Source organism: Chiloscyllium plagiosum, chromosome 30 (genome assembly GCF_004010195.1).
Source record: "Chiloscyllium plagiosum isolate BGI_BamShark_2017 chromosome 30, ASM401019v2, whole genome shotgun sequence".
In the NCBI taxonomy this organism is placed as follows: Eukaryota; Metazoa; Chordata; class Chondrichthyes; order Orectolobiformes; family Hemiscylliidae; genus Chiloscyllium; species Chiloscyllium plagiosum.
The window spans coordinates 47,065,693-47,090,248 of record NC_057739.1 but is presented as its reverse complement, the minus strand read 5'-3'; the positions used below and the strand labels follow the sequence as shown (position 1 = coordinate 47,090,248).

Below are 24,556 nucleotides of genomic sequence, written 5' to 3'. Positions count from 1 at the left end.
GCTGCCGCATCTGGAGTATTGTGTGCAGTTTTGGTCGCCATACTATAGGAAGGATGTGGTGGCACTGGAACGGGTGCAGAGGAGGTTTACCAGGATGTTGCCTGGTATGGTAGAAAGATCGTATGAGGAAAGGCTGAGGCACTTGGGGTTGTTTTCATTGGAGAAAAGAAGGTTTAGGGGTGACTTGATAGAGGTGTATAAGATGATTAGGGGTTTAGATAGGGTCGACAGTGAGAATCTTTTTCCTCGTATGGAGTCAGCTATTACAGGGGCATAGCTTTAAATTAAGGGGGGGGTAGGTATAGGACAGATGTTAGGAGTAGGTTCTTTACTCAGCGAGTCGTGAGTTCATGGAATGCCCTGCCAGTAGCAGTGGTGGACTCTCCCTCATTATGGGCATTTAAGCGGGCATTGGATAGGCATATGGAGGATAGTGGGCTAGTGTAGGTTAGGTGGGCTTGGATCGGCGCAACATCGAGGGCCGAAGGGCCTGTACTGCGCTGTATTCTTCTAATGTTCTATGTAAGTGCAAGACAATAGCTTTAAAAAGTATTTTTTCATTAATACTCAAGCTTTGTAACAAAGTGACTATTTGTACAGAGTGTTTCTTGTTGCTGAACAAATTTTGTATTGTGACTTTACTATCCAATTTATTGCTTGTTTTGCTTCTCAGACAGAGTCAGAGATCTACAACACAAAAAAGGACCTCTGGCTCAACGTGTCCCTGCTGGTCAAAAACAATTACCTCATTATTCTAATGCCATGTCCCAGCACTTGTATGCCTTGACATTACAAATGCACATCTAAATACTTCAATATGATGAGGGTTTCTGCCTCTTCCATCCTTACAGGCAGTCAGTTCCCTAAACCTTTTTCTCTGAACCTTCTGCTACTTATCTTTAAATCTTTGACCACTGGTCATTGATCCCTCCATCAAAAGGGAAAGGCTTCTCCATCTCTACCCTATCCATGCTCCTTATAACTTTACACATTTCAATCATGTCCCCTCTCAATATCTTCTACACTAAATGAAAATAACCTCAGTCTGTCCAATCTCTGAAACTCTCCAACCCAGGTAACATCTTGGTAAATCTTCTCGGTACCCTTTCTAATGCTATCAAATCCCTTGTGTAATGCGGGGTTCCAGAACTGCACACTATACAGCGGTGATCTAAATCGATGATTTATGCAGTTACAGCATAACCTTCCTAGTCTTAAATTCTGCCTCTACAAAAAAAAAAAGCTAAGTATTTCATCTGCCTTCTTCACCACATTGTCCACTTACACTGATACCTTAAGGAACATGTGTACATGCACACTAAAGATCTCTCCGATCCTTGGTGTTTCCCAGTGTCCCACTCTTCTTCATTTATTCCTTTGCCTTGTTTGTCCTGCCCAAGTGCACCATCTTACACTTATCCAGATTGAATTCCCTTTTCCATTTATCAGTCCATCTGACCAACCCATGTATATCCTCTTGCAGTGTAAGGCTATCTTCTATTTAGCATCCAATTAACTTTTGTATTATCTTTGATCAACCCTCTCATATTAGAGTATAAATCATTCATATATGCCACAAACAGCAAGGGCCCCAACATTGATCCCTGTGGGACCTCAGTAGACACAGACTTTCACTCAGTAAAAAAGACACCTCAACCGTTCCCCCTCTGCTTCCTGCTGTTCAGCCAATTGTGGATCTAATTTGCCAAAGTTCCTTGAATCCCACAACATGTTTCTTCTAGCCCTCTCATCTAAAAGATGGAATCACGATTTCAAAACAAAAGCTTCAGTCATTTAGCACTGCAATGAAAAAACTTTTTCACTCAATGTGGCGAACTCTTGGCATTCTTCATCTCAGGGACCCGTGAATGCACATTCATTCTGTATATTAAAAAGATAGAGATTGACAGATTTGTACTGTGGGAAATAAGCGATTTAAGGATACTGCTGGATGATGAAGTAGGTGATCAGCCTTTGTTGAAATTTTGTTGAAAGGCAGAGCAAATTTGAAGGACCAAATGACCTACTCCTGTACATTACATCTCTTACCCAGGTAGATTGCTCCCTTCCTGTAGTTGCCAGTAACTCTAATGCAGCTGCTTCCATTGCCCTGGCACACACCACATTTGTCGAGAGTCTGGGTGGAAAAGAGCACCCCATCACATCCAATGGGCTGCAGAGCATAGAGAATGTGAAACAAGAATCAATAAGATTTGAGAAATCTAACACACATCTATGCAGATTATTGTCACAACCTCACATCTGCCAGCTACACAGACTCCTCGGAATTCCCTGTATTTACAAGATGTTCCATCCAGTGCTGGGACCATTAGCTGTCTCTGTTCATCTGCTGTAGTACACTGAAGATCACAAGGCTTGCTTGAAATGTGCACATAATCATCTGCAAGAAATAAACAACTTGAATTTATATAATGATTTCTTATGATACAAAAATTCCTAAAGCACTTCATATTTAAAAATGTAAAATTTTCTAAACAAGATCCACAAAACAGTAATAATAAAAATCATCAGTATCTATTATGGTTGAAGGAAGAATGACAAAGACAGAAGCAGTGTCCTCGTCATTTTGCATTACAGCCATGAATTAGCTAACTTCACTTGAAGTGTTCTAAAAAAATTATCCCATTTTGTTCAGTACGGTCTCGCTTGTTAACCCACTCAGATTTATTCCCTTACCATCTTCCAGACAGTGAGAATTGAAAGCACAGATATGGGACCAGATTGCTATGCTGGAAGTGGGAATCAGGAAGTAGAACTAATCCCTAAGTGAAGGGTATAGGTATTTAACATTGATAGCAAACAATGTATTTTGTCACAAATAAAATGTTTAGAAGTTAAAGAGAAATCTACACGAAAATAATTTTCAAATGTACTATTCAACTTTTTATGAAATTGTAAAAACTCGTGCAATCATTTCCAAGATACCGTATATATATTAAAAAAAAATTATTTCTAGTCCATTTCAATTTTATCTGTCCCTACACAAACATTGTGCACATTGCTGGTTTTTGACAAAATTCAGCTCTAAATGCTATTTTCAGGGAGATTCATGGATGATTTCCAGCTCCACCAAGTTTCTTCACACAATTTGCCACTGTTCACCTTAAGTTTGCACCATATCTCTACTGCAGTGCTCTTACACCATCTTGTACTTACCAGTAGTCAATAGACAATAGGTTCAGGAGTAGGCCATTTAGCCCTTTGAGCCAGAACCACCATTCATTACGATCATGGCTGATTATCCAAAATCAGTATCCTGATCCTGCCTTATCCCCATAAGCCTTGATTCCACTATCTTTAAGAGCTATATCCATCTCTTTCTTGAAAGTATCCAGAGACCTGGCCTCCACTATCTTCTCAGGCACAGCATTCCATATATCCACCACTCTCTGGGTGAAGAAGTTTCTCGTCAACTCTGTTCTAAATGGCCTACCCCTTATTTTTAAACTATGTCCTCTGGTTCTGGACTCATCCATCAGCGGAAACGTGCTTCCTGCTTCCAGAGTGTCCAATCCTTTAATAATTTTATACGTCTCAATCAGATCTTCTCATCCTTCTAAACTCAAGTGTGTACAAGCCCAGTCGCTCCAATCTTTCAACATATAATAGTCCCACCATTCCGGGAATTGACCTCTCGAACCTATGCTGCACTCCCCCAATAGCCAGAATATCCTTCCTCAAATTTGGAGACCATAATTGCACACAATACTCCAAGTGTGGTCTCACCAGGGCCCTGCACAGCTGCATAAAGACCTTTGCTCCTATAATCAATTCCTCTTGTTATGAAGGCCAGCATGTCATTAGCTTTCTTCACTACCTGCTGTACCTGCATGCTTGCTTTCATTGACTGATGGACAAGAACACCTAGATCTTGTTGTACTTCCCCTTTACCTAACTTGACTCCATTTAGATAGTAATCTGCCTTCCTGTTCTATCCGCTTTGATGGCAAGCCACACATTTATCCACATTAAACTGCATCTGCCAAGCATCCGTCCACTCACCTAGCCTGTCCAAGTCACACTGTATTCTCATAACATCCTCCTCACATTTCACCCTGCCACCCAGCTTTGTGTCATCAGCAAATTTGCTAATATTACTTTTAATGCCTTCATCTAGATCATTGATGTATATTGTAAACCGCTGCAGTCCCAGTACAGAATCTTGTGTTTCCCCACTAGTCAATGCCTGCCATTCCGAAAGGGACCTGTTTATTACTACTCTTTGCTTTCTGTCAGCCAGCCAATTTTCAATCCAAGTCAGTACCTTGCCTCAATGTGCCCTAATTTTGCTCATTAATCTCCTATGTGGGACCTTATCTAAGGCTGTCTGAAAGTTCAGGAACACTATATACACTGCCTCTCCCTTGTCCATCTTCATAGTTACATCCTCAAAACATTTGAGAAGAAGGTCAGAGCTGGAAATGTGTTGCTGGAAAAGCAACACATACCTGAAGAAGGGCTTATGCCCGAAACATCGATTCTCCTGTTCCCTGGATGCTGCCTGACCTGCTGCGCTTTTCCAGCAACACATTTCCAGCTCTGATCTCCAGCATCTGCAGACCTCACTTTCTCCTCATTTGAGAAGGTCAGTCAAGCATGATTTCCCCTTCATAAATCCATGCTGACTCTGACCTATCCTGTTACTGCTATCCAAATGATTCATAATTTCATCTTTTATAATCGACTCCAGCATCTTTCCAACCACTGATGTCATGCTAACTGGTCTATAATTCCCTGTTTTCACTCTCCCTTGAAAAGTGGAACAACATTAGCCACCCTCCAATCCGCAGGAACTGATCCTGAAATCGATATAACATGATTTCTAGAGCCACCTATTTAAGTACCCTGGGATGCAGGTCCCAGGGACTTATCAGCCTTCAGACCTAACAGTCTATCCAACACCATTTCCTGCCTAATATAAAATTCCCTACAGTTCATCCATTACTCTAGGTCCTTCAGCCACTATTACATCTGGGAGATTGCTTGTGTCTTCCCCAGTGAACATAGATCCAAAGTACCTATTCAACTCTTCTGCCAGTTCCTTGTTCCCCACAATAAATTCACCCATTTCTGTCTTCAAGAGCCCAATTTTAGTCTTAACCTTTTTTGCTTTTCACATCCTAAAAAAGCCTTTACTAACCTCCTTTATATTTTTAGCTAGTTTGCCTTCGTACCACATTTTTCCTCCATGTATTGCCTTTATAAGTTATCCTCTGTTGCTCTTTAAAAGTTTCCCAGTCCTCTGGCTTTCTGCTCATCTTTGCTATGTTATACTTCTCTTATCTTTATACAGTCCTTAACTTTCCTCGTCAGCCACAGCTGCCCCTGCCTTCCTTTAGGATCCTTCTTCCTCTCTGGAATGAACCGATCCTGCACCTTCTGCATTATATCCAGAAATACCTGCCATTGTTATTCCACTGTCATCCCTGCTAGGGTATTGAACTTTGGCCAGCTCCTCCTTCAGTTTCCTTTGTTCAACTCAAATATCTGACACGGATTCTCCCTTCTCCCTCTCAAGTTGTAGATTAAAACTTATATTATGGTCACTACCTCCTAATGGCTCCTTTACTTAGAGGTCCCTGATCAAGTCTGGTTCGTTGCACAACACCAGATCCAGAATTGCTTTCTCTGGTAGGCTCCAGTATGAGCTGCTCTAATATTCCATCTCGGAGGCACTCCACAAACTCCCTTTCTTGGGGTCCAGTATCATCCTGAGCCTCCCAATCTATCTGCATGTTGAAATCCCCTATAACAACTGTAGGGGAGTCATAGAGATATACAAGTATGGCAACAGAACCTTCGGTCCAACCAGTCCACATGTCCCAACCGCCAGCATCCGGCCCATATCCCTCCAAACCCTTTCTATTTTCATATAGCCATCCAAATGCCTCTTAAATGTTGCAAATGTACCAGCCTCCACCACTTCGTCTGGTAGTTCATTCCATACACATCACCCTCTGAAAAGTTGCCCTGTAGGTCCCTTTTATATCTTTCCCCTCTCACCCTTAACCTATACCCTCTAGTTCTGGACTCCCAAAATGCAGCACCTCACATTTATCTGAATTAAACTCCATCTGCCACTTCAGCCCACTGGCACATATGGTCAAGATCCTGTTGTAATCTGAGGTAACCCTCTTCGCTGTCCACTACACCTCCAATTTTGGTGTCATCTGCAAACTTACTAACTGGACCTCTTATGCTCGCATTCAAATCATTTATGTAAAATGACAAAAAGTAGAAGACCCAGCACAGATTCTTGTGGCACTCCACTGGTCACAGGCCTCCAGTTTGAAAAACAACCCTCCACCACCACCTTCTGGTCTTCTACCTTTGATCCAGTTCTCTATCCAAATGGCTAGTTCTCCCTGTATTCCAGGAGATCTAACCTTGCTAATCAGTCTCCCATGGGGAACCTTATCCATATAGATCACATCTACCACTCTTCCCTCAATCCTCTTTGTTACTTCCTCAAAAAACTCAATCAAGTTTGCGAGACATGATTTCTCACACACAAAGCCATGCTGACTATCCCTAATCAGTCCTTGCCTTTAGTAATACCATTGCGACAGGCCAATTTCAACTCCTTATTTAACTTTCACCCTACATCCAGACCAATGTTTGGGGCCTGTAGATAACGCCCATTAGGGTCTTTCTACCCTTAGAATTTCTCAGCTCTATCCATTCTGACTCTACATCTGATTCAATGTACCCCCTCGCAAGGGATTGAATATCATTCCTCACCAACAGGGCCATCCCACCCCAGTAGAAGTGCTCATGCTGCCAGGACCATTTAGGTTTACCACTGGTGCTATACTTAAAATGTAGTGTTGATCTGGCACACAGTTGCAAGTCAAGAACAGCCATTTAAAGTAGATGCGATAGGAGGGAAATGAAAACAGAAAGTTTCTAAGGGCATATAGATGGCGTAGGTTACATTTCATTGTAAACGCAACTGTAAATATATATCACATTCTGGTCAATTGTATTTGTAGCTCTTGCTGCAAGAATGAAATTCCTGAAGTTACCTGCCCTAATGCATGGTTCATTCCCTAATGCCCATTGTCACATATAATGTTACTGTAGTGTGGCAGCATCACACATTGAAGGCTTCATCTTCAAAACAGTAGTTAAATGTTATTAAACAAGAAAACCAAATAAAGAACATATAAAAAGGCTGCATTTGTATCTTGAACTAAACAGATGGTGCTTGCCTTTAGAACAACAAGTTTATAGTTAATGAGCATCACTTAAGAGTGGATATCAATTAATCCTGTCTTGCTTGTTGTGCCGGATGCTGCTCATACTCAATTTCCTCATCTTTAAAAGACTGCTTTTTAGCATCCATCACATTCATTCTTTGCCTGCAAGCTGTCAGAATGCAAAGATGACATGGCACATTTTCTGACAAAAATGTATCTCAAAATGTTAATTCTGCTATTTTCTCTGCAGATGCTGTCAGACCTGCTGAGTTTCTCCAGCACTTTGTTTCAGATTTCTGGCATCCACAGCTTTGTTTTTATTCATGTATTGTTCTTTTTATTTTGGACATCTGTTTTCCATGGTTACTGGTTTCTCCATAAATTCTTTCCAATGATTTGTCAGTTTCTTATTCTGTTCCTTGAAATTTTGCTAGCTGCTTTCAAAGTCATGATTTGATCTTCAATCACACACAACTCATCTTTGTTCCCTAGGTCACAAAACAGTTCAAAACTTCACTTCTCCCTTCAAGATTAAGTTCCAACAGTTCAGTCTGCACTTTTAATTCCACATTTAGCCAATTAGTTGATGAACAAAATCATCAGTAATTCCTCCTGTTGAAGACATTTTGCATGATACTTTACATACAGACCAGACATTTATCAGGTTTAATTTAAGTGTCGTCACCATTGTTTTTCAGCAAACTTCTTTTATGTATACAAGTTCATTCGCTATACTGATCAGTTCTTCATAGAACATAGAACAATATAGCACAGACAGGCCCTTTGGCCCTCAATGTTGCGCCGATCTGAACTATTCTCAGCTCGCCCCCCTGCACTATCCCATCATCCATGTGCTTATTCAAGGATTGTTTAAATCTCCCTAATGTGGCTGAGTTAACTACATTAGCAGGCAGGGCATTCCACGCCCTTACCATTCTGAGTAAAGAGCCTGCCTCTGATATCTGTCTTAAATCTATCGCCCCTTAATTTGTAGTTATGTCCCCTCGTACAAAGAAGAATGTGGTTTCTGAAACTGTCTGTAACTTCTGTGCATTGTTGATAATGTTTCTTGGTCCTGGGTTCCAACAATTTGCTTTTACATGTGCTGTCCTAAGGCCATGAAAATATGCTAGCTTTCTATCACTTCTATTCTTATATTTTGCCCCCCCACTGTTATGGATCAGGCCAGACCCCCTCAAAACATTAAGAAGGTAGCCCAGACTTTAACTTTACTAGCTATTTTAAGCAGGTGTAACAGATATTCCTGGAGTGATGCAGCTGGCAGATCCTATCTGCCAGTGACTGCTCATGTCTCCTCCTAACTCTTCTTAGCTCTCTCTTTAGCTCATTCCTGACTAACTTGTAACTCTCAAGCACCCTAACGGAGCCTTCATGTCTCATCCTAACATAAGCCTTCTTCCTCCTAGAGAAGAGATTCAACTTCTTTAGTAAACCACGGCTTCCTCGCTCATCCACTTCCTCCCTGACTCACAGGTACATACTAAATCAAGGACATGCAGTAGCGTGTTCCATGAATAAGCTCCACACTTCATTTGTGCCCATCCCCTGCAGTTTCCTTCCCCATCCTATGCATCCTAAATCTTGCCTAATCGCATCATAATTGCCTTTTGCCCAACAAAAACTCTTGCCCTGCGGTATATACCGATCCCTTTCCATTGCTAAAGTAAACAACCAAATTGTTCACCTACCTCCAAAATCTAACACCTGGCCAGGTTCATTACCCAGTACCAATTCCAATGTGGCCTCACCCCTTGTTGGCCTGTCTACATACTGTTTCAGGAAGCCCTCTTGCACACATTGGACAAAAACTGACCCATCTAAAGTACTACCTATGGCTTATGCCCGAAACATTGATTCTCCTGTTCCTTTGATGCTGCCTGACCTGCTGAGCTTTTCCAGCAACACATTAAGCTATAGAGTTTCCAGTCAACATTTGGAAAATTAAAGACCCCATAACAACTACCCTGTTACTCTCACTCCTATCCAGGATCATCTTTGCTATCCTTTCCTCTACATCTCTGGAACTAGTTGGAGGCCTATAGAAAACTCCCAGAGTGATCTCTCCTTTCCTGTTTCTAACCTCAGTCCATACTATCTCAGTAGACAAGTCTTCAAACATCCTTTCTGTCACCATAATACTGTTCTTGACTAATGCCACACTGCCCCTCTTTTACCATCTTCTGTTCTTATTGAAACATCTAAATCCCAGAACTTGCAACAATTATTCTTGTCCCTGCTCTATCCATGTCTCCGAAATGGCCACAACGTCGAAGTCCCAGGTACCAATCCATGCTGCAAGTTCATCCACTTTATTCCAGATGCTCCTGGCGTTGAAGCAGACACACTTCAAACCACCTTCCTGGTTGCTGGTGAACTCGTGACCTTAAAACCTCATTTCTGACCCCAGAGACCTGTACCCCATGGATTACCCCTGGTAAGTCGATAGGTATATCAGGAATAAAAGAAGAACTAGAGAAAGATTAGGGCCAATCAAGGATAGTAGTGGGAAGTTGCGTGTTGAGTCAGAGGAGATGGGGGAAGTGTTAAATGAATACATTTAGTCAGTAGTCACACTGGAAAGAGACAAAGTTGTTCAGGAGAATATGGAGATACAGGCTACTAGGCTAAATTGAGGTTCGCAAGGAGATGTTAGCAATTCTGGAAACTGGGAAAATAGGTAAGTCCCTAGGGTGGTTGGGATTTATCGTAGGATTCTCTGGGAAGCCACAGACAAAATTGGAGAGCCTTTGGCTTTGACCTTTGTCATTGTCTACAGGAATAGTGTTAGAAGACTGGAGGTTAGCAAATGTTGTCCCCTTGTTCAAGGAGAATAGAGACAACCCTGGTAATTATAGACCAGTGAACCTTATGTTGGTTGTGCGTAAAGTGTTGGAAAAGGTTATAAGAGATATCATCTAGAGAGAGGAATAAGTTGATTAGGGATAGTCAACACGGTTTTGTGAAGGGCAAGTTGTGCCTCAGAAACCATATGGAGTGCTTTGCGATGATGACCAAAACAGGTGGATGAGGGTAAAGCAGTCGAGGTGATGTATATGGATTTCAGTAAGGAGTTTGATAAGGCTATCCACTGTAGGCTATTGCACAAAATACGGAGGCATGGGATTCAGGATGATTTAGCAATTTGGATCAGAAATTGGCTAACTGAAAGAAGACAGAGGGTGGTGGTTGATGGGAAAGGTTCATCCTAGAATTCAGTTATTAGTGGTGTACTGCAAGGATCTGTTTTGGGGCTACTGTTGTTTGTCATTTTTATAAATGACCTAGAGGGAGGTATAGAAGGATGGGTTAGTAAATTAGTATCATCCACAAAAGTTGTGGATAGTTGTAGAAAAGGGACTTGACTCCTCAGCCAGCCAATCTACTAGACTTCCTTATTGACCACAAGCCAAACGTTTCTTTTTCAAGCTCATGTTTCATGAATTCTCTGTTTGAAGTTTAAGTTCAAACTTTGCTTCTCTTTCTATTTCAAGCTGTATCATCTGCAAATAAATTAGAGCCAATTGTTCCATTGGATTGGCCTCTTTTTCCTTAGTGCACTATTACGTCAACTATATCAACTTTCCTATTCCTTATGCTTAATTTTAAGTGCAACTTTTATGTAAATACTATTAATCTAGACTTGGTCAAGTTTTGTAAACCACTCAGGCAAAGAACTTTACTCTTCAGAGAAGTCAGAGCAACTGACAAATCCATTTTGTTTTTCAATAGCTACAGGGGTCCCCAATTTACAAACATCCAACTGACAAAATACTTATATTTACAAATGCTATCCCATACAGGGATGTAATTTTGAATAGGTGACATACAAACATTTCCTGTACTTCCAAATGGCAACATTCCATTGTCCTGTATTCTGTTCTGACTTGTACACAAAATAGAGTTGTTAAAATTCACCATAAAAATCTTAACCAGTCTCAAATTCAGCAAATCTAAACTAATTTGTCCATGGATTTGAAATCCCACAGAAGTCCAAATTATGTTAATACCCTAGATGAAGTCCCAAATTATGTCATGATCCCAGATCAAACCACGAGGTTCATTACAATACTGGAAGAGGTCATTATCTTACCAGGGAGTGGTGGGTATATGGAATGCTCTGCCCCAGAAGGCTGTTGAGGCAAAGTCTCTGGATACTTTCCAGAAAGTTGGATAGAGCTCTTCAGGATAGTGGAATCAAGAGTTATGGGGATAAGGCAGGAACAGGATACTGATTCATTATGATCATCCTCAATGGTGGTGCTGGCTCGAAGGGCAGAATGGCCTACTCCTGCACCTATTGTCTATTGAATCACCTCATTTAGCTGCATTGAACTTCGCTTGCCACCTCGCAGCCCAATTCTGCAGTTTATCCAAGTCCCCGTGCAACCTGTAACATTCTTCCACTGTCCACTACTCCAGACTTTAGTGTCATCTGCAAATTTACAAATCCATCCACCTATGCCTGCAAACAGCAGTGGTCCCAAAACAGATTCTTGTGGCATACCACTAGAAACCGGACTCCAGGCTGAATATTTTCCCATCAACCACCACTCGCTGCCTTCTTTCAGAAAGCCACTTTCTAATCCAAACTACTAAGTCACCCTCAATCCCATGCCTCTGCATTTTCTCCAACAGCCTACCATGTGGAACCTTATCAAAGGCTTTACTGAAGTCCATGTATACCACGTCAACTGCCCTACCCTCATCTACATGCCTGGTCACCTTCTCAAGATACTCAATGAGGTTTGAGAGACACTACCTGCCTTTGAAGAAACAATGTTGACTATCTGAAATCAAATTGTTGCTTGCTAGATGATTATAAACCCTATCTCTTATAATCCTTTCCTTCAATAGATGGCAAGACTCACTGGTCTATAATTACCTGGGTCATCTCTACTGCCCTTCTTGAACCAGGGCACAACATTTGCAATCCTCCAATCCTCTGGTACTAAACCTGTAGATAATGATGATTCAAATATCAAAGTCAAAGGCTCTGCTATCTCCTCCTTAGCTTCCCAGAGAATTCTCGGGTAAATCCCATCCAGCCCAGGGGACTGGTTTACTTTCACTCCTTCTAGAATTGATAACATCTCTTAGTAACTAACCTTTCTACTCTAATATATTGTACCTCATTTTTTTCCTCTACAATGTTCTCCTTTTCCTGAGTGAAAATGATGAGAAATTTTAGTTTAGCACCTCTGATCTCCCCAGGGGCCGCACTCATCTTCCCACTTGTCTTTGACTGGCCCTATTCCTACCCTAGGTCATCCTTTTATTCCTCACATACCTGTAGAAAACTTTAGGGTTCTCCTTTATTCTATTTGCTAAAGACTGCTCATGTCCTCTTTGCTCTTAACTCTTTAAATCCTTCCTAGCTGATATGTAACTCATCACCTTATCTGAACCATCTTGTCTCATCAACACACAAGCCTCCATCCGCTTAAGAGATGCAATTTCTGTAGTAAATCACAGTTCCCTTACCTTATTTCCTCCCTACCTGATAGGGACTTAAACCAGCTCCACATTTCCATTGTCTGCATCCCCTGCATTTTGCTATGCCATTCTATGCATCCTAATTCTTGCCTAATTGCCCTTGTCCCATCAATAATTCTGGACTTATGGCATGTAACTATCCCTTCCCATTGATAAGTTAGTTTGCATACATTTCATCCTGTATCTAGGTGACATCCTCAGGGCTGTGGAGCCTCCTGTGAAGCACTGCTGTACTGTATAGTTTGGAATTTATTTGGTTTTGGTCCCGCTACTTCTGGTTGCTAGCTCCAGTTTATTGGTTGGTATATTGGGCCTAGGTCAATGTGTTTATTGTTGGAGTCAATGGAGGAGAGTCATGTTTCTAGAAATTCTCTGGCTATCCAGTGTTTGGCTTGTCCTATTATTGTTGTCATCCCATTCGATTGTGGTCCTTGTCTGTGTATATAGCTACTAGGGTCAGCTGGTCATTGCGTTTAGTGGCTAGTTGATATTCATGAATGCTAGTTGTCTGTCAGTTGGTCCTATTTGGTGTTTTGCGCAGTCCTTGCATGGAATCTTGTACACCACATTCTTCCTGCACATGGTAGGTATTGGTCCTTTGTTTTGGTGAGTTATTGTCAGAGTGTGGCTGTTGGTTTATGGGCTGTCATGAATCCAAGTGGTTGGAGAAGACTAGCTGCCAGTTCAAGAGACTTTTATTAGATAGATTGGTTAGTGTTAGGTTGTGGCATGTCCAGATTGTGTTATCAGTCTGCCAGATGTCTGCAAATGAAATTGTGGGGATATCTATTCTTGGCAAAGACTTTGTAGAGGTGTTCTTCTTCCTCGCTTTGCAGATCAGGAATGCTGTATGGTGTTGTAGCACTTTTGAACAGGGTCCTAATGTAGCTTCTCTTGTACGGGTTTCCGTGGTTACTATTATAATTCAGGATCTGGTCTGTGTACAGCTTTTCTGTACACTTTTGTTCTGCATTCCCAATTATCTGTTCTTTCCACCATCACAGCTGGGAATGGGTATTTGTTATTAATTTCCTCATCTCAAATTTGATCCCTTTGAGCATGGTGTTGATAATCCTGTGTGCACTCTCGATCTGTTCTTTTAATTACTACAAATATGTTGTCCACGTAGCTGATCCAACGTTTGAGTCAGATTTATGGGAGGGCTGTTTATTCTAGTCTTTGCACCATTGCTTTTTCTGCTGTGAGCAAAGAGATGGATGAGGCCATGGCTGTCCCAATGATTTGTTCATATATCTGGCTGCTGAATGTGAAGTCCATATTCAAGCACAGATCCAGTGGTTTAAGCATGCAGTCCTTGTTGATTGGTTCGCCATCATGTCATCTATTCCATATGTCTAGGCAGTTAGCTATCGTCTCTTTGGCTAAATTTTTGTCAATAAAGGTACAAAAGCGGCGTTACATCTAAATGAGATCATTGCTTCGTCCTGGTCTATGTTTATGTTCTTGATATTGTCCAGGAATTCCTGTGATGATTGTATGGAGTGTTTGGATCCACTGATTAGATGCTTGAATTTTTGTTGAAGTCCTTTTGCTAGTTTGTGAGATGGAGTTCCTGGAAATGCCATAATAAGTCTAAGTGGTACATCTGGTTTGTGTACCTGAAGTAAATCTGCAAAATCGTGGGGTGTTGGTGCCTTCTGGTTTCATCTTTTGTAGGCCTGCCTTGATTATCAGTCCATTTGTGTAGGTTCTATAATGTTGTTTATTCTATTGGTTAACTGTGGTGTGGGGTCACACTCCCTCTAAGTGTCAGTGTCAATATCCACAAGTAGTTTGCCTGCTTTTGTAAGAAGTGCGTTTTGTTCATGATTACTGTCATTCTGTCTTTATCCACTGGTACAATTATAATGTTTTTGTTCTTAGTGTTTTTAGAACTTCTTTCCTTTGTGTTAAGGTTGTTCATTTGTGTTCTCCTTGTTAGTATGGGTACAACGGTTCGTCCGACTGTTTGCTGGGTCTCTTCGGTTAGTTTGTTTGTTCTGCACGTACATTCTAGTGCAGCTAGAAAGTCTGTTTTTTCTTCTGCATTCCTGTGGTTGTAGAGGAGTCCCTTAACTAGGGCTGCTTCTTCTGTGTCTGAGCTGTTCGAGAGGTTTCTTACCCAGGTGACTGTTGTGTTCATCTTCTCTGCTGTTGGTTAATTTAGCCATTATATTGTAATGTTATTCTTTTTGTTTGTGGTTCTGTTCTGTCCTATTGTGATGGGCTGTTTGATTGTTACAATCCACTTTTGACTGGTCACTTTTGAAATAGGGACACCTATGGGCTCACCCATCTCTGGGCTCATTCTATCATTGCTTCTGCTAAGACTTGAACAAAAAGCCCTCCACAAATTAGACCCAAACTTTGGATCAGATACTGTGGATGACACGTTTGTAATAATTAAAAAAGTTCAGAGATCAAGAGCACACACCAGATTATAAACACCATGCCCACAGGGATTAAATTTGAGACAGAAGGAAATTAACAACCAACTCCTATTCCTAGATATATGATTGTGGAAAGAATAGACAACAGAATACAAAAAAACTCAAAAAACAAAAGGTGTATAGACAAGCCATGCACACTGACTAGATCCTGAATTATAACAGTAGCCATCCAAACATGAACAAGGGAAGCTGCGTAAAGGAACCTGTTCAGGGGCTACAACACACTGCAGCATTCCTGATCCATGAAGACAGAAATAAGAATACCTCTACAAAGTCTTTGCAAGAACGGACATCCTTACAACTTCATCTGCAGACACCAGGCAGACAAAACACAACAAAGACGTGCTACAATCCAACTTTACATAAATCAAAAACATCTGAACTGACAGCTAGACCTCTCCAACCACTGGGACTCATGACAGCACATAAACCAACAGCTACGCTCAGACAACAACTCACCAGAACAAAAGATCCCACCAGGCAGACAAAACACAACAAAGACGTGCTACAATCCAACTTTACATAAATCAAAAACATCTGAACTGAGAGCTAGACCTCTCCAACCACTGGGACTCATGACAGCACAAACCAACAGCTACGCTCAGACAACAACTCACCAGAACAAAAGATCCAATACCCATCATGTATAGGATACATGTGCAAGCTTCCATGCAAGGACTGCACAGAACAGTATACAGGGCAGACAGTTAGCAATCCACATTCATGAACATCCACTAGCCACTAAATGCCATGACCAGCCAACCCTACTGGCCATACACACAGATGACAAAGGACCACAAATTCAACTGGGACAACAACAATAATAGGACAAGTCAAACAGAGGACAGTCAGAGAATTTCTAGAAACATGGCACTCATCCATGGACTCCATTAATAAACACATTGACCTGGTCCCAATATACCGACCACTGCAACAACCAACCAGAGCCGGCAACCAGAAGCAGCAGGAACAAAATCAAATAAATTCTAACCAACAGTACAGCAGTGCTTCACAGAGGCTCCACAGCACTAAGGATATCACCTGGAAAGGGGATGAAACATCTCAGAATCCCTACATTTGGTCCAACAAGTCCACACCAACCCTCCAAAGAGTATCACACAGACTTCTTCCACTACCCTAACACTCTACTTTTACCCTAACTAATGCACCTAACCTACACATCCCTTGACACTAGGAGGCAATTTAGCTTGGCCAATTCACCTAGCCTGCACATCTTTGGAGTGAGAGCGCAAACCCTCACAGACACACAAACAGCAAACTCCACACAGGCAGCTGCCAGAGGCTGGAATTGAACCCGGGTCCCTGGCACTGAGGCAGCAGTGCTAACTACTGAGCCACCCTACCACTCCAAAGCAATTTCCCAGCTTGGCGAACATACCACAACAACTGTATATATGTTACTACATTCTATCACCCAGAATTAACAAGGTGAAAATGGGTAATTACTGCAATCAAACATACCACACAGCACACAAAATAGCAAATATGATCAAAGTAAATTTATGGATTTTTCAGTAACTTTGCTCCAATATTAATTACACGATAGGTTGTCAAATCTCATTAAACTTCACAACTCTTTAATGTACCAATCTGGCCCAGAAACACTCCCATGAACAGCCTCAACATCTGCTCCTGTTCTGCCAGTTCACACTCCTTACTTGGGTCCACACTGCTGTGGATATAAAAAAACTGCACTCCAGCACTTAGTCACAGATATAAGCCCAAAATGTTCACCCACAGCTTCCTTTATAAATTTAAAAGTGGCAATTGAGTTTTCCCAGAGCTCTAAACTTGCTCAGATGCACCAAACAAATATTGCTCATTACTTTTTGACCTCCATGCTCATAACTGTAAAGAAGAATTAATGCATGCAGACTTCTTCCAAATTTCACACTAATTTCCTAAAGTCAGTAATTTACAGGACTTGTTCAGAGACCTGCATCCAACTCCTAATTCTTAAACATTTCCTCAGTTTTTTTTTAAACAAAGCGGAGGCCAGACTCCTTCCCTACAAGACAGTTAAAAATCAGCACTCCCAAGAGTCTGCCCCTGTCTTTACTCTCCAGCTAACAGCTCCTCAGCCTCTGTCTCCTTTGAACTTCACTTCAATGGCCTCCAAACTTATCAAAAAGCTTGTTGAAACAAGCCCCAACCCGATTGCAGGGCTGAACTGAATGTTGCCACCTAGCAACTTTACAGCAGATTGCTTCACAAGTTTTTACAGAATACATTGTCATTTTTTTTAAGCATCACATATAACAAAATAATTACTTTGTGACATGTGCACCTTTCCTCACCTGGATATAACGGTGTCCATTTGTAAGTCCTTCCATTATAAACCCGGGAGTTAAAAGATGAACACTGCTCATCTCGAAAGCTTCTCCCATTAGCTGGGCATTCCTGCAACAGATTACAAAAGTATTCCAAATCGTAATTTGCTGCATTTGAGTTGGTTGCCATATCTGCAACAATGATTGCACTTCCTATGTATTTTAGGACATGTTAAAACATGTGCTGCTGAAAAACTACCTTCAACAGGTGGCACATAGACTCAGCATTTTAGAGGACAGATATTTGCTGTCCAGATGGCTCTAGGACTTGATTGTGTTCTTGTGCAACCCTGAATTATTGAAAATTTGTGCTTTAGAAACAGCACTTAAATGTTAGCAATGTAATTGCTACGGAATGAGGACATGCCGCAACCCAAAGGTCTAGCCACACTACCATACATCAAGAGCATTTCGGAACTGACAGCCAGACTACTGCGACCACTAGGACGCAGATGACAAGCAACATGATTTCGACTGGGACAACACTACTATTATAGGACAAGCCAAACAGAGAACAGCCAGGGAATTCCTAGAGGCATGGCACTCATCCACAGATTCAATCAATAAGCACATCGACCTGGACCCAATATACCGGCCACTGCAGCGGACAGCTGGAACTGACAACCGGAAGCGGCAGAGACAAACCACTATAAATGCCGGAGGAAACATCACAGAAGCGCTTCACAGGAGGCACCCAAGCACTGAGGATGTCACCTAGACAGGGGACGAAATGTCTGCAACACCAATTCCCAGCTCGGCAAACAGAACCACAACGATGTAATTGCGTTACACCCAACAAGTTTTAAAAGTCGATAAAAAAAAAGGGAGCTGGAAAGGCACAGAAGGTCAGTCAGCAGCAGAGGAGCAGGAAAGTCAATGTTTCAGGTCAGGACCCTTCATCAGGATTGGGGAGAGGCAAGGAAGCTGAGAAACAAGTGGTTGGAGGTGAGGGTGCTGGAGGAAAGGTAGTTGGGATGATATTATTGATATTGGTCAGTGGGAAGGGTGGATTGGAGAGGCGAGAAGGAAGATGGACAGATTAGGTCTGGTCAAGGAGATGGAGAAGAGGGAGAAGGGTGGACATGGGATAAGGTTGGGGGTGGGAAGCTTCTGAAGTTGATGAACTCTACATTAAGACCATTGGGTTGTAAGCTCCCAAAGTGAAATATGGGGTGTTGTTCCTCCAATTTGGATGTGGCCTTATTTTGCCAGCAGAGGAGGCCCAGGATGGACATGTCGCTAGGGAGTGGGAGGAGAAATTGAAGAGGCAAGCAACCAGAAGGTACAGAGTGCAGACACTTCATTAAACAGCCCCCAAATCTGCAGTTTGTCGCTGATACAAAGGAGACCACATTGAGAGCAACTGATACAGTAGACCAGGTTGGATCAGGTGCAAGTGAATCTCTGCTGGATTTGGAATGATTGTTTAAGGCTTTGGATGGAGGGGAGAGAGGTGTAGGGGCAAGTGTTGTACTTCCTGCAGTTGCAGCAAAAGGTACCATGTGTGAAGGAGGGTTTGGAGGAGACAAGGAAGTCATGGAGTGAGTGAACAGTCCCCAAGGAAAGCAGATAGGGGTGGGGAAGGAAATCTGTTTGGTGGTGGGGTCTGACTGCAAGTTGCGAAAATAGCAGAGAATGGTATGTTGTATTTGGAGGTTGGTGCGGTGGTATGCGAGGAAAAGGGGGAACTCTATTGTGGTTGGGTGGGGGAGGGGTTGAGGGCAGAGGTGCAGGAGATGAAGGCAATGTAGTTGAGGGGATTGATCATTGGGAGATGGGAAATTATGGCCCTTGAAGTAGGATGACATCTGGGATGTCCTGGAATGGAATCCCTCATCCTGGGGACAGGATCCAACGGAGTTGGAGGAATTGGGAGTACAGAGATCACATTTTTGCAGGAGGGTGGGTGTGAGGAGTATCGTCGAGCTGGCTGAGAGAGTCACTGAGTTTGAAATAAGTGTCGATGCTAAGTTGTTCCAAACAAGTTTTAAAATGTTCACACTTTAGAAAGTGTCTCCAATTCGTCAATTGCCTTATAGTGAATTCGCTTTAACGAAATACATGATATAGCAGAACAACCTGCACATGGCTACAATAATTTGCCTAAAAAGTTGACAAAAAAAAATTAAGAAAGTCTGGCTAATGATACTTGAGCACCAATTCTATTCCAACATCCAAATTTAGTAGTGAGGTGGTGCTGGCAGTTTTGTCTTTTGAAATGCAATGTTAAATCAAGATTCTCTCTCTCCTTTTGGGTGAAAATGTAAAAAAGAGTAATAGAGGGCTTTGGAAAGGGGGTTAACAAGGGATAAAGGTGGCAAAGGTGTTTTTTGAGAGTGTATATAGGATCAGTAGTCAGAGATTTTAAAAAAGGGACAGAGAAAGCAGACAATAGCATGTGTAATGAACTGAGACAAAAAGGTAGAGCATTTTACAAACAGTGACAAAAAAAATTACAAATTTGTTTCCCAGAGTGAGAAATCAAGAATTGGTGTGAATCTTTTATTCGCTATTCAGTTATGGTAGTATTATGATCCTTGCTGACAGGAGCATTGGGCAAGTCAAATTCAAAAAAGAAATCTGGCTTGACAAACTATTAACTTTATTTTCTTTGTCTTTTGGTTACCATGGTGGTGAGTTATTGAACACAAGACCATAAGACATAGGAGCAAAAGGTAGGCCATTCAAGCCCATTGAGTCTACTTTGCTATTCAGTGAGATCAGGCTGATATGATGCTTTCAACACAATTTTTCGGTTTTTGTTCATAACTCTCAACTCCCTTGAAAAATCACAGCTCTATGGATAATATATAAAAACCCAGTCTTGATAGCATTCTGCAGTACAGAATCCCACAAACTGACTAGCCTCAGAAGAAATTCCGGTCTTAAAATGTGCAACCCCTTATTCTGAGATCAAGGTCAAAATCGTGGAATTCTCTCCCTAAGGGCACTGTGGGTCAACATAGGGCAGGTGGACTGCAACAGTTCATGAAGGCAGCCCACTACCACCTTCTTAAGGGCAACAAATGCTGGCCAGCCAGCTACACCCACATTCCACGAATGAATAAAAATATGCCCGCTCATCCTAAACTCTCCCACAAGGAGAAGCAACATTTCCATATCCACCCAGTCAATCCTCAAAAGAATCTTTTATTTTTCAATAAGGTTGTCTCTCAATGCAATATTCTCTTGATGGGGTACGGAGGCTGTAGCAGTACATTACATTCTGCACAGGATTAATCCCATGCAATTTGCATGTAGCTCAAACAAAACTGCAGAGATTGTTGTTATCTGGAGGTCCTACATTTTAAATTTATAAACTACTACTGGTGGTCACAGCGGGACCTTTTCCCTGATCCTAGCAGTCATTTATTCCAAAATCAATTACAGTTACTGTGTTAGCCCCTCTATTTTCTCTCCAGCTGGTAAGATACTGTACAACAAAGTAAGCAGTGAGTAATCAGTCCTGTTGTCCTTTGTTATACAAAATTGCACATCTATGAATACCAAATAGATTTGTTGAGTTAAACTTGCCCATGCAGGAATTCAAGGATGCATCACGTTGCTTTGATAAGCACATCTGCAGCATGTCCCCATCCAGTTGTTCAAATTTAAGCTCAGGAATTCAGCTTGAGGAATGTTGGAGCCACTGCAGCTTGTATAGAAGGCTGAAGTGATCAATCCACAATTACTAAATTTCAGGAGTACAGTAAGTGAAAGACCATCCAACAGGTTAGAGACGCAGGCAGAGGAGGAACCTTTCTGGAGAATAGTTTTCTCAAACTGACTTTTGTAACTGAACAGTTTTGGGTGTGACCATAGAGCAGACTACAGTCCAGAACACAACCATAAGGGTTTCAGGGAAATTCAAGACTGAAAAGTATTCACCATGACATGCAACATGCATCCTTGCTGGTCAAAATGGTAACTGGTGGTAATTGGCTGGGGAATTTAAATTTAAAGTCCCTTGCCTCCATTTTTAGCGGGCCAAAATGGGTTTGCTTAACATCAGGCCAGAGATGTCTTGCCCCAGCCTTAGTAATGTAACTACTACTGACCAATGTCAAAAAACACATCTGGTACACTAGTGTCCTTTAAGAAAATGAACTCTGCTGTTTTTAAACACTATTTGGCTTATATAGGACACCAGACAGCAAAGGGGCTGTCTCAACTTTGGCTTGCTGGGATATTTCAGAGCACTCGGTTGTAAGTGGCTGAACATGAAAGGAGGAGAAAGTGAGGTCTGCAGATGCTGGAGATCAGAGCTGGAAATATGTTGCTGGAAAAGCGCAGCAGGTCAGGCAGCATCCAAGGAACAGGAGAATCGACGTTTCGGGCATAAGCCCTTCTTCAGGAATGGGGAAAGTTTGTCCAGCAGGCTAAGATAAAAGGTAGGGAGGAGGGACTTGGGAGAGGGGCGTCGGAAATGTGATAGGTGGAAAGAGGTCAAGGTGAGGGTGATAGGTCAGACTGGGGTGGGGGCGGAGAGGTCGGGAAGAAGATTGCAGGTTAGGAAGGCGGTGCTGAATTTGATGGAACATGAAACTACAGTCGAGCTCTAAAATAGGGATAAATGAGGATCAAAGAGGGAGTAAGAAAATAGATTAGTCAATAACAAAAAAAAAGGCCCAACTAGTATAAACATTTAGCAAGTAGAACAATGGACTGATTAGAGAGTTAGAAGTAAAAATCTTCATGAAAGATGGGAACAGGGAAATCCAGAAGCAAAATAAGGCCATTGGACACCATTTATTAAATAAAAAAATCTAAACTGAGTATGGCAGTAAAAAGATCCAGGAAAGAAACACCCATTGAAAAGCAGCAACATTGGCCAACAAGGGCAAGAAAATGACATTGTTTTCCATTGCTAAAAGAATAGAATCACACTAATCAGACACCTGTTATATGCCCTGTTATGCTCTATACCTCATCACTGTTTGACTTCAGTTCCTTTTTCTTCCATTCAGAAATTAGAGAGCTCTCTCCAATAATAATATTGTGGTTCTACCTATAGAAAATGGATCACAACTCCAGGAGTTGCTAAACACCATCTTTTCAAGGACAATGAGGGATGGGCATTAAATGCTGGGCCAATCAGCAACATCCATTGCAAATGCATGCGTTTTTAAAAAAAGAGCACACTAATGGTTGATACAATACTGCCCAAGCAGAATGTGTATGCCTGTTTCACTGAATGTTCTTAACTATTATCAGTTCTTCATAGTACACTTCCAGCTGTTGGCTGCTTTGCATGTGACGTACATTCATTAGGCGTTTATTTCTATACTGACCATCCTATAACATCCAGCTTTATATGCAGTAAAAATTTCACTGACCTGTATATTGCAGAGCTGATATCGTTTAGGAGTACCTATACAAGTCTGGTTATCGGCTCCCAACACTGCAAGCCTTCTGCTAAATAAAACACACAACATATTATATTCAGGAATCTGTGGTGCAAGTTTGTATCTTTGTTTGTCCCATAAAAGCACTCCAAATAAAAAAATTCAAAACTGAATAGCATACATTAAATTTAAATAAATATAACTAATTTACATTCACTAGAAATAATTTTCATAGAAAGAGTAAATGAAGTCAACAGCATTCCTTGCAATAAAATGGTGTCATTCTAAAGAAGGACAGTTAAGACTGTGGGCTGGATTTCCTTTAATGTTTATGGAGTCAAAATGTGTGCACAACAGTGTGGTTCTGATCCCTCCTACCTCCCATCCAAAGCACAAAAGGACCACCTCCGATCAGCTCTTTCCTTGGCTGTCACATTGACAATGTGGCTAACGCTGCACATCTAACTAAATTCTCACCTATCTGCTTTTCCAGGAGAATGTTGGCAATAGGTCTAGGATGGAGGTGATGGAGATCCCAAATCCTAATAGATTGCAAGGACTTGACAGAGGCATGCTCTTCTGTCAGCTCTGAACAAATTTCTACACAGAACCATGGCTCACTCACATGGTCCTTCAAGTTCTGCTTCTGCTGCAGCAGCAGCATTTTCTTAGTATGCTTACTATCCAGCTATCCTTAGTAGCCACACACAGATGGCAAGCAACATGAATTCGACTGGGACAACACTACTGTTATAGGACAAGCCAAACAGAACAGCCAGGGAATTCCTAGAGGCATGGCACTCATTCAATCAACAAGCACATCGACCTGGACCCAATATACCGACCACTGCAACGGACAGCTGGAACTGACAACTGGAAGCGGCAGATTCAAACCACTACAAATGGCAGAGGAAAGATCACAGAAGCGTGTCACAGGAGGCTCCAAAGCACTGAGGATGTCGTCACCGAGACATGGGATGAAATGCCTGCAACACAAATTCCCAGCTCGGCGAACAGAACCACAACAAGATTTTCCAACCAAGTGAGACAGATCTATTGGATGGTGAAATTTCTGCTTAGATTCTGGCTTGTGGAAACAGAACTCAGCTCCGAAACATGACAGCACTGGGAAGTAGGTCTTCTACCTTAGCATCAACTATTTCATTGTTACTCAGCCTAAAGAAAACACAAGCTCTTAGCATCACCTGTACTTGAAGAATGCCACAAATGATTAGGTTGCCACTTAATTTCCCAGTATTCATTTCTATTTAATTTTGAGTTTACTGAATAAATGACAGTCAAGCAGCTATGGATTTTAAACTTTTTTGAGTTGTTGGGGGTGGGTGGGGGGAAAGGAAAGTGAAAGCAACAGGGAGTATGGAGTTAAATGGAAAGATAAGCAGCAGGATATCATATGTGCAGGCAGATTTAAACTTCCAGCTCGGCGAACAGAACCACAACAGATTTAAACTGGAGACAGACTGGGAATGCAGCAAAAAGGATGGATAACTTAGGACATCTTATGACTTCCAATATCTCTGATGATAAGAAAGTTAGCATTAAGGCACTTTAACTGAATGCTCGTAGCATTCGTAACAAAGCAGATGAACTAATGGCACAGATCATCATAAATGATTATGATGTGGTAGGCATCACAGAGACGTGGTTACAGGGGG

At 41.7% G+C, this 24,556-nt stretch overlaps 1 protein-coding gene across 1 annotated transcript in view; it reads right to left on the bottom strand.

The window, feature by feature from the left end:
• The window catches only part of adamtsl2 (ADAMTS-like 2), a 251,356-nt gene that overhangs the window by 197,951 nt on the left and 28,849 nt on the right, over positions 1 to 24,556 (bottom strand). The window contains exons 5-8 of the mRNA XM_043719728.1: positions 22,872 to 22,950; positions 17,503 to 17,605; positions 2,256 to 2,401; positions 2,050 to 2,173 (exon numbers count right to left, since the gene is read on the bottom strand). Of these exons, the coding sequence (XP_043575663.1) occupies positions 2,050 to 2,173; positions 2,256 to 2,401; positions 17,503 to 17,605; positions 22,872 to 22,950 (452 nt within the window). The remainder of the gene's footprint in view (positions 1 to 2,049; positions 2,174 to 2,255; positions 2,402 to 17,502; positions 17,606 to 22,871; positions 22,951 to 24,556) is intronic.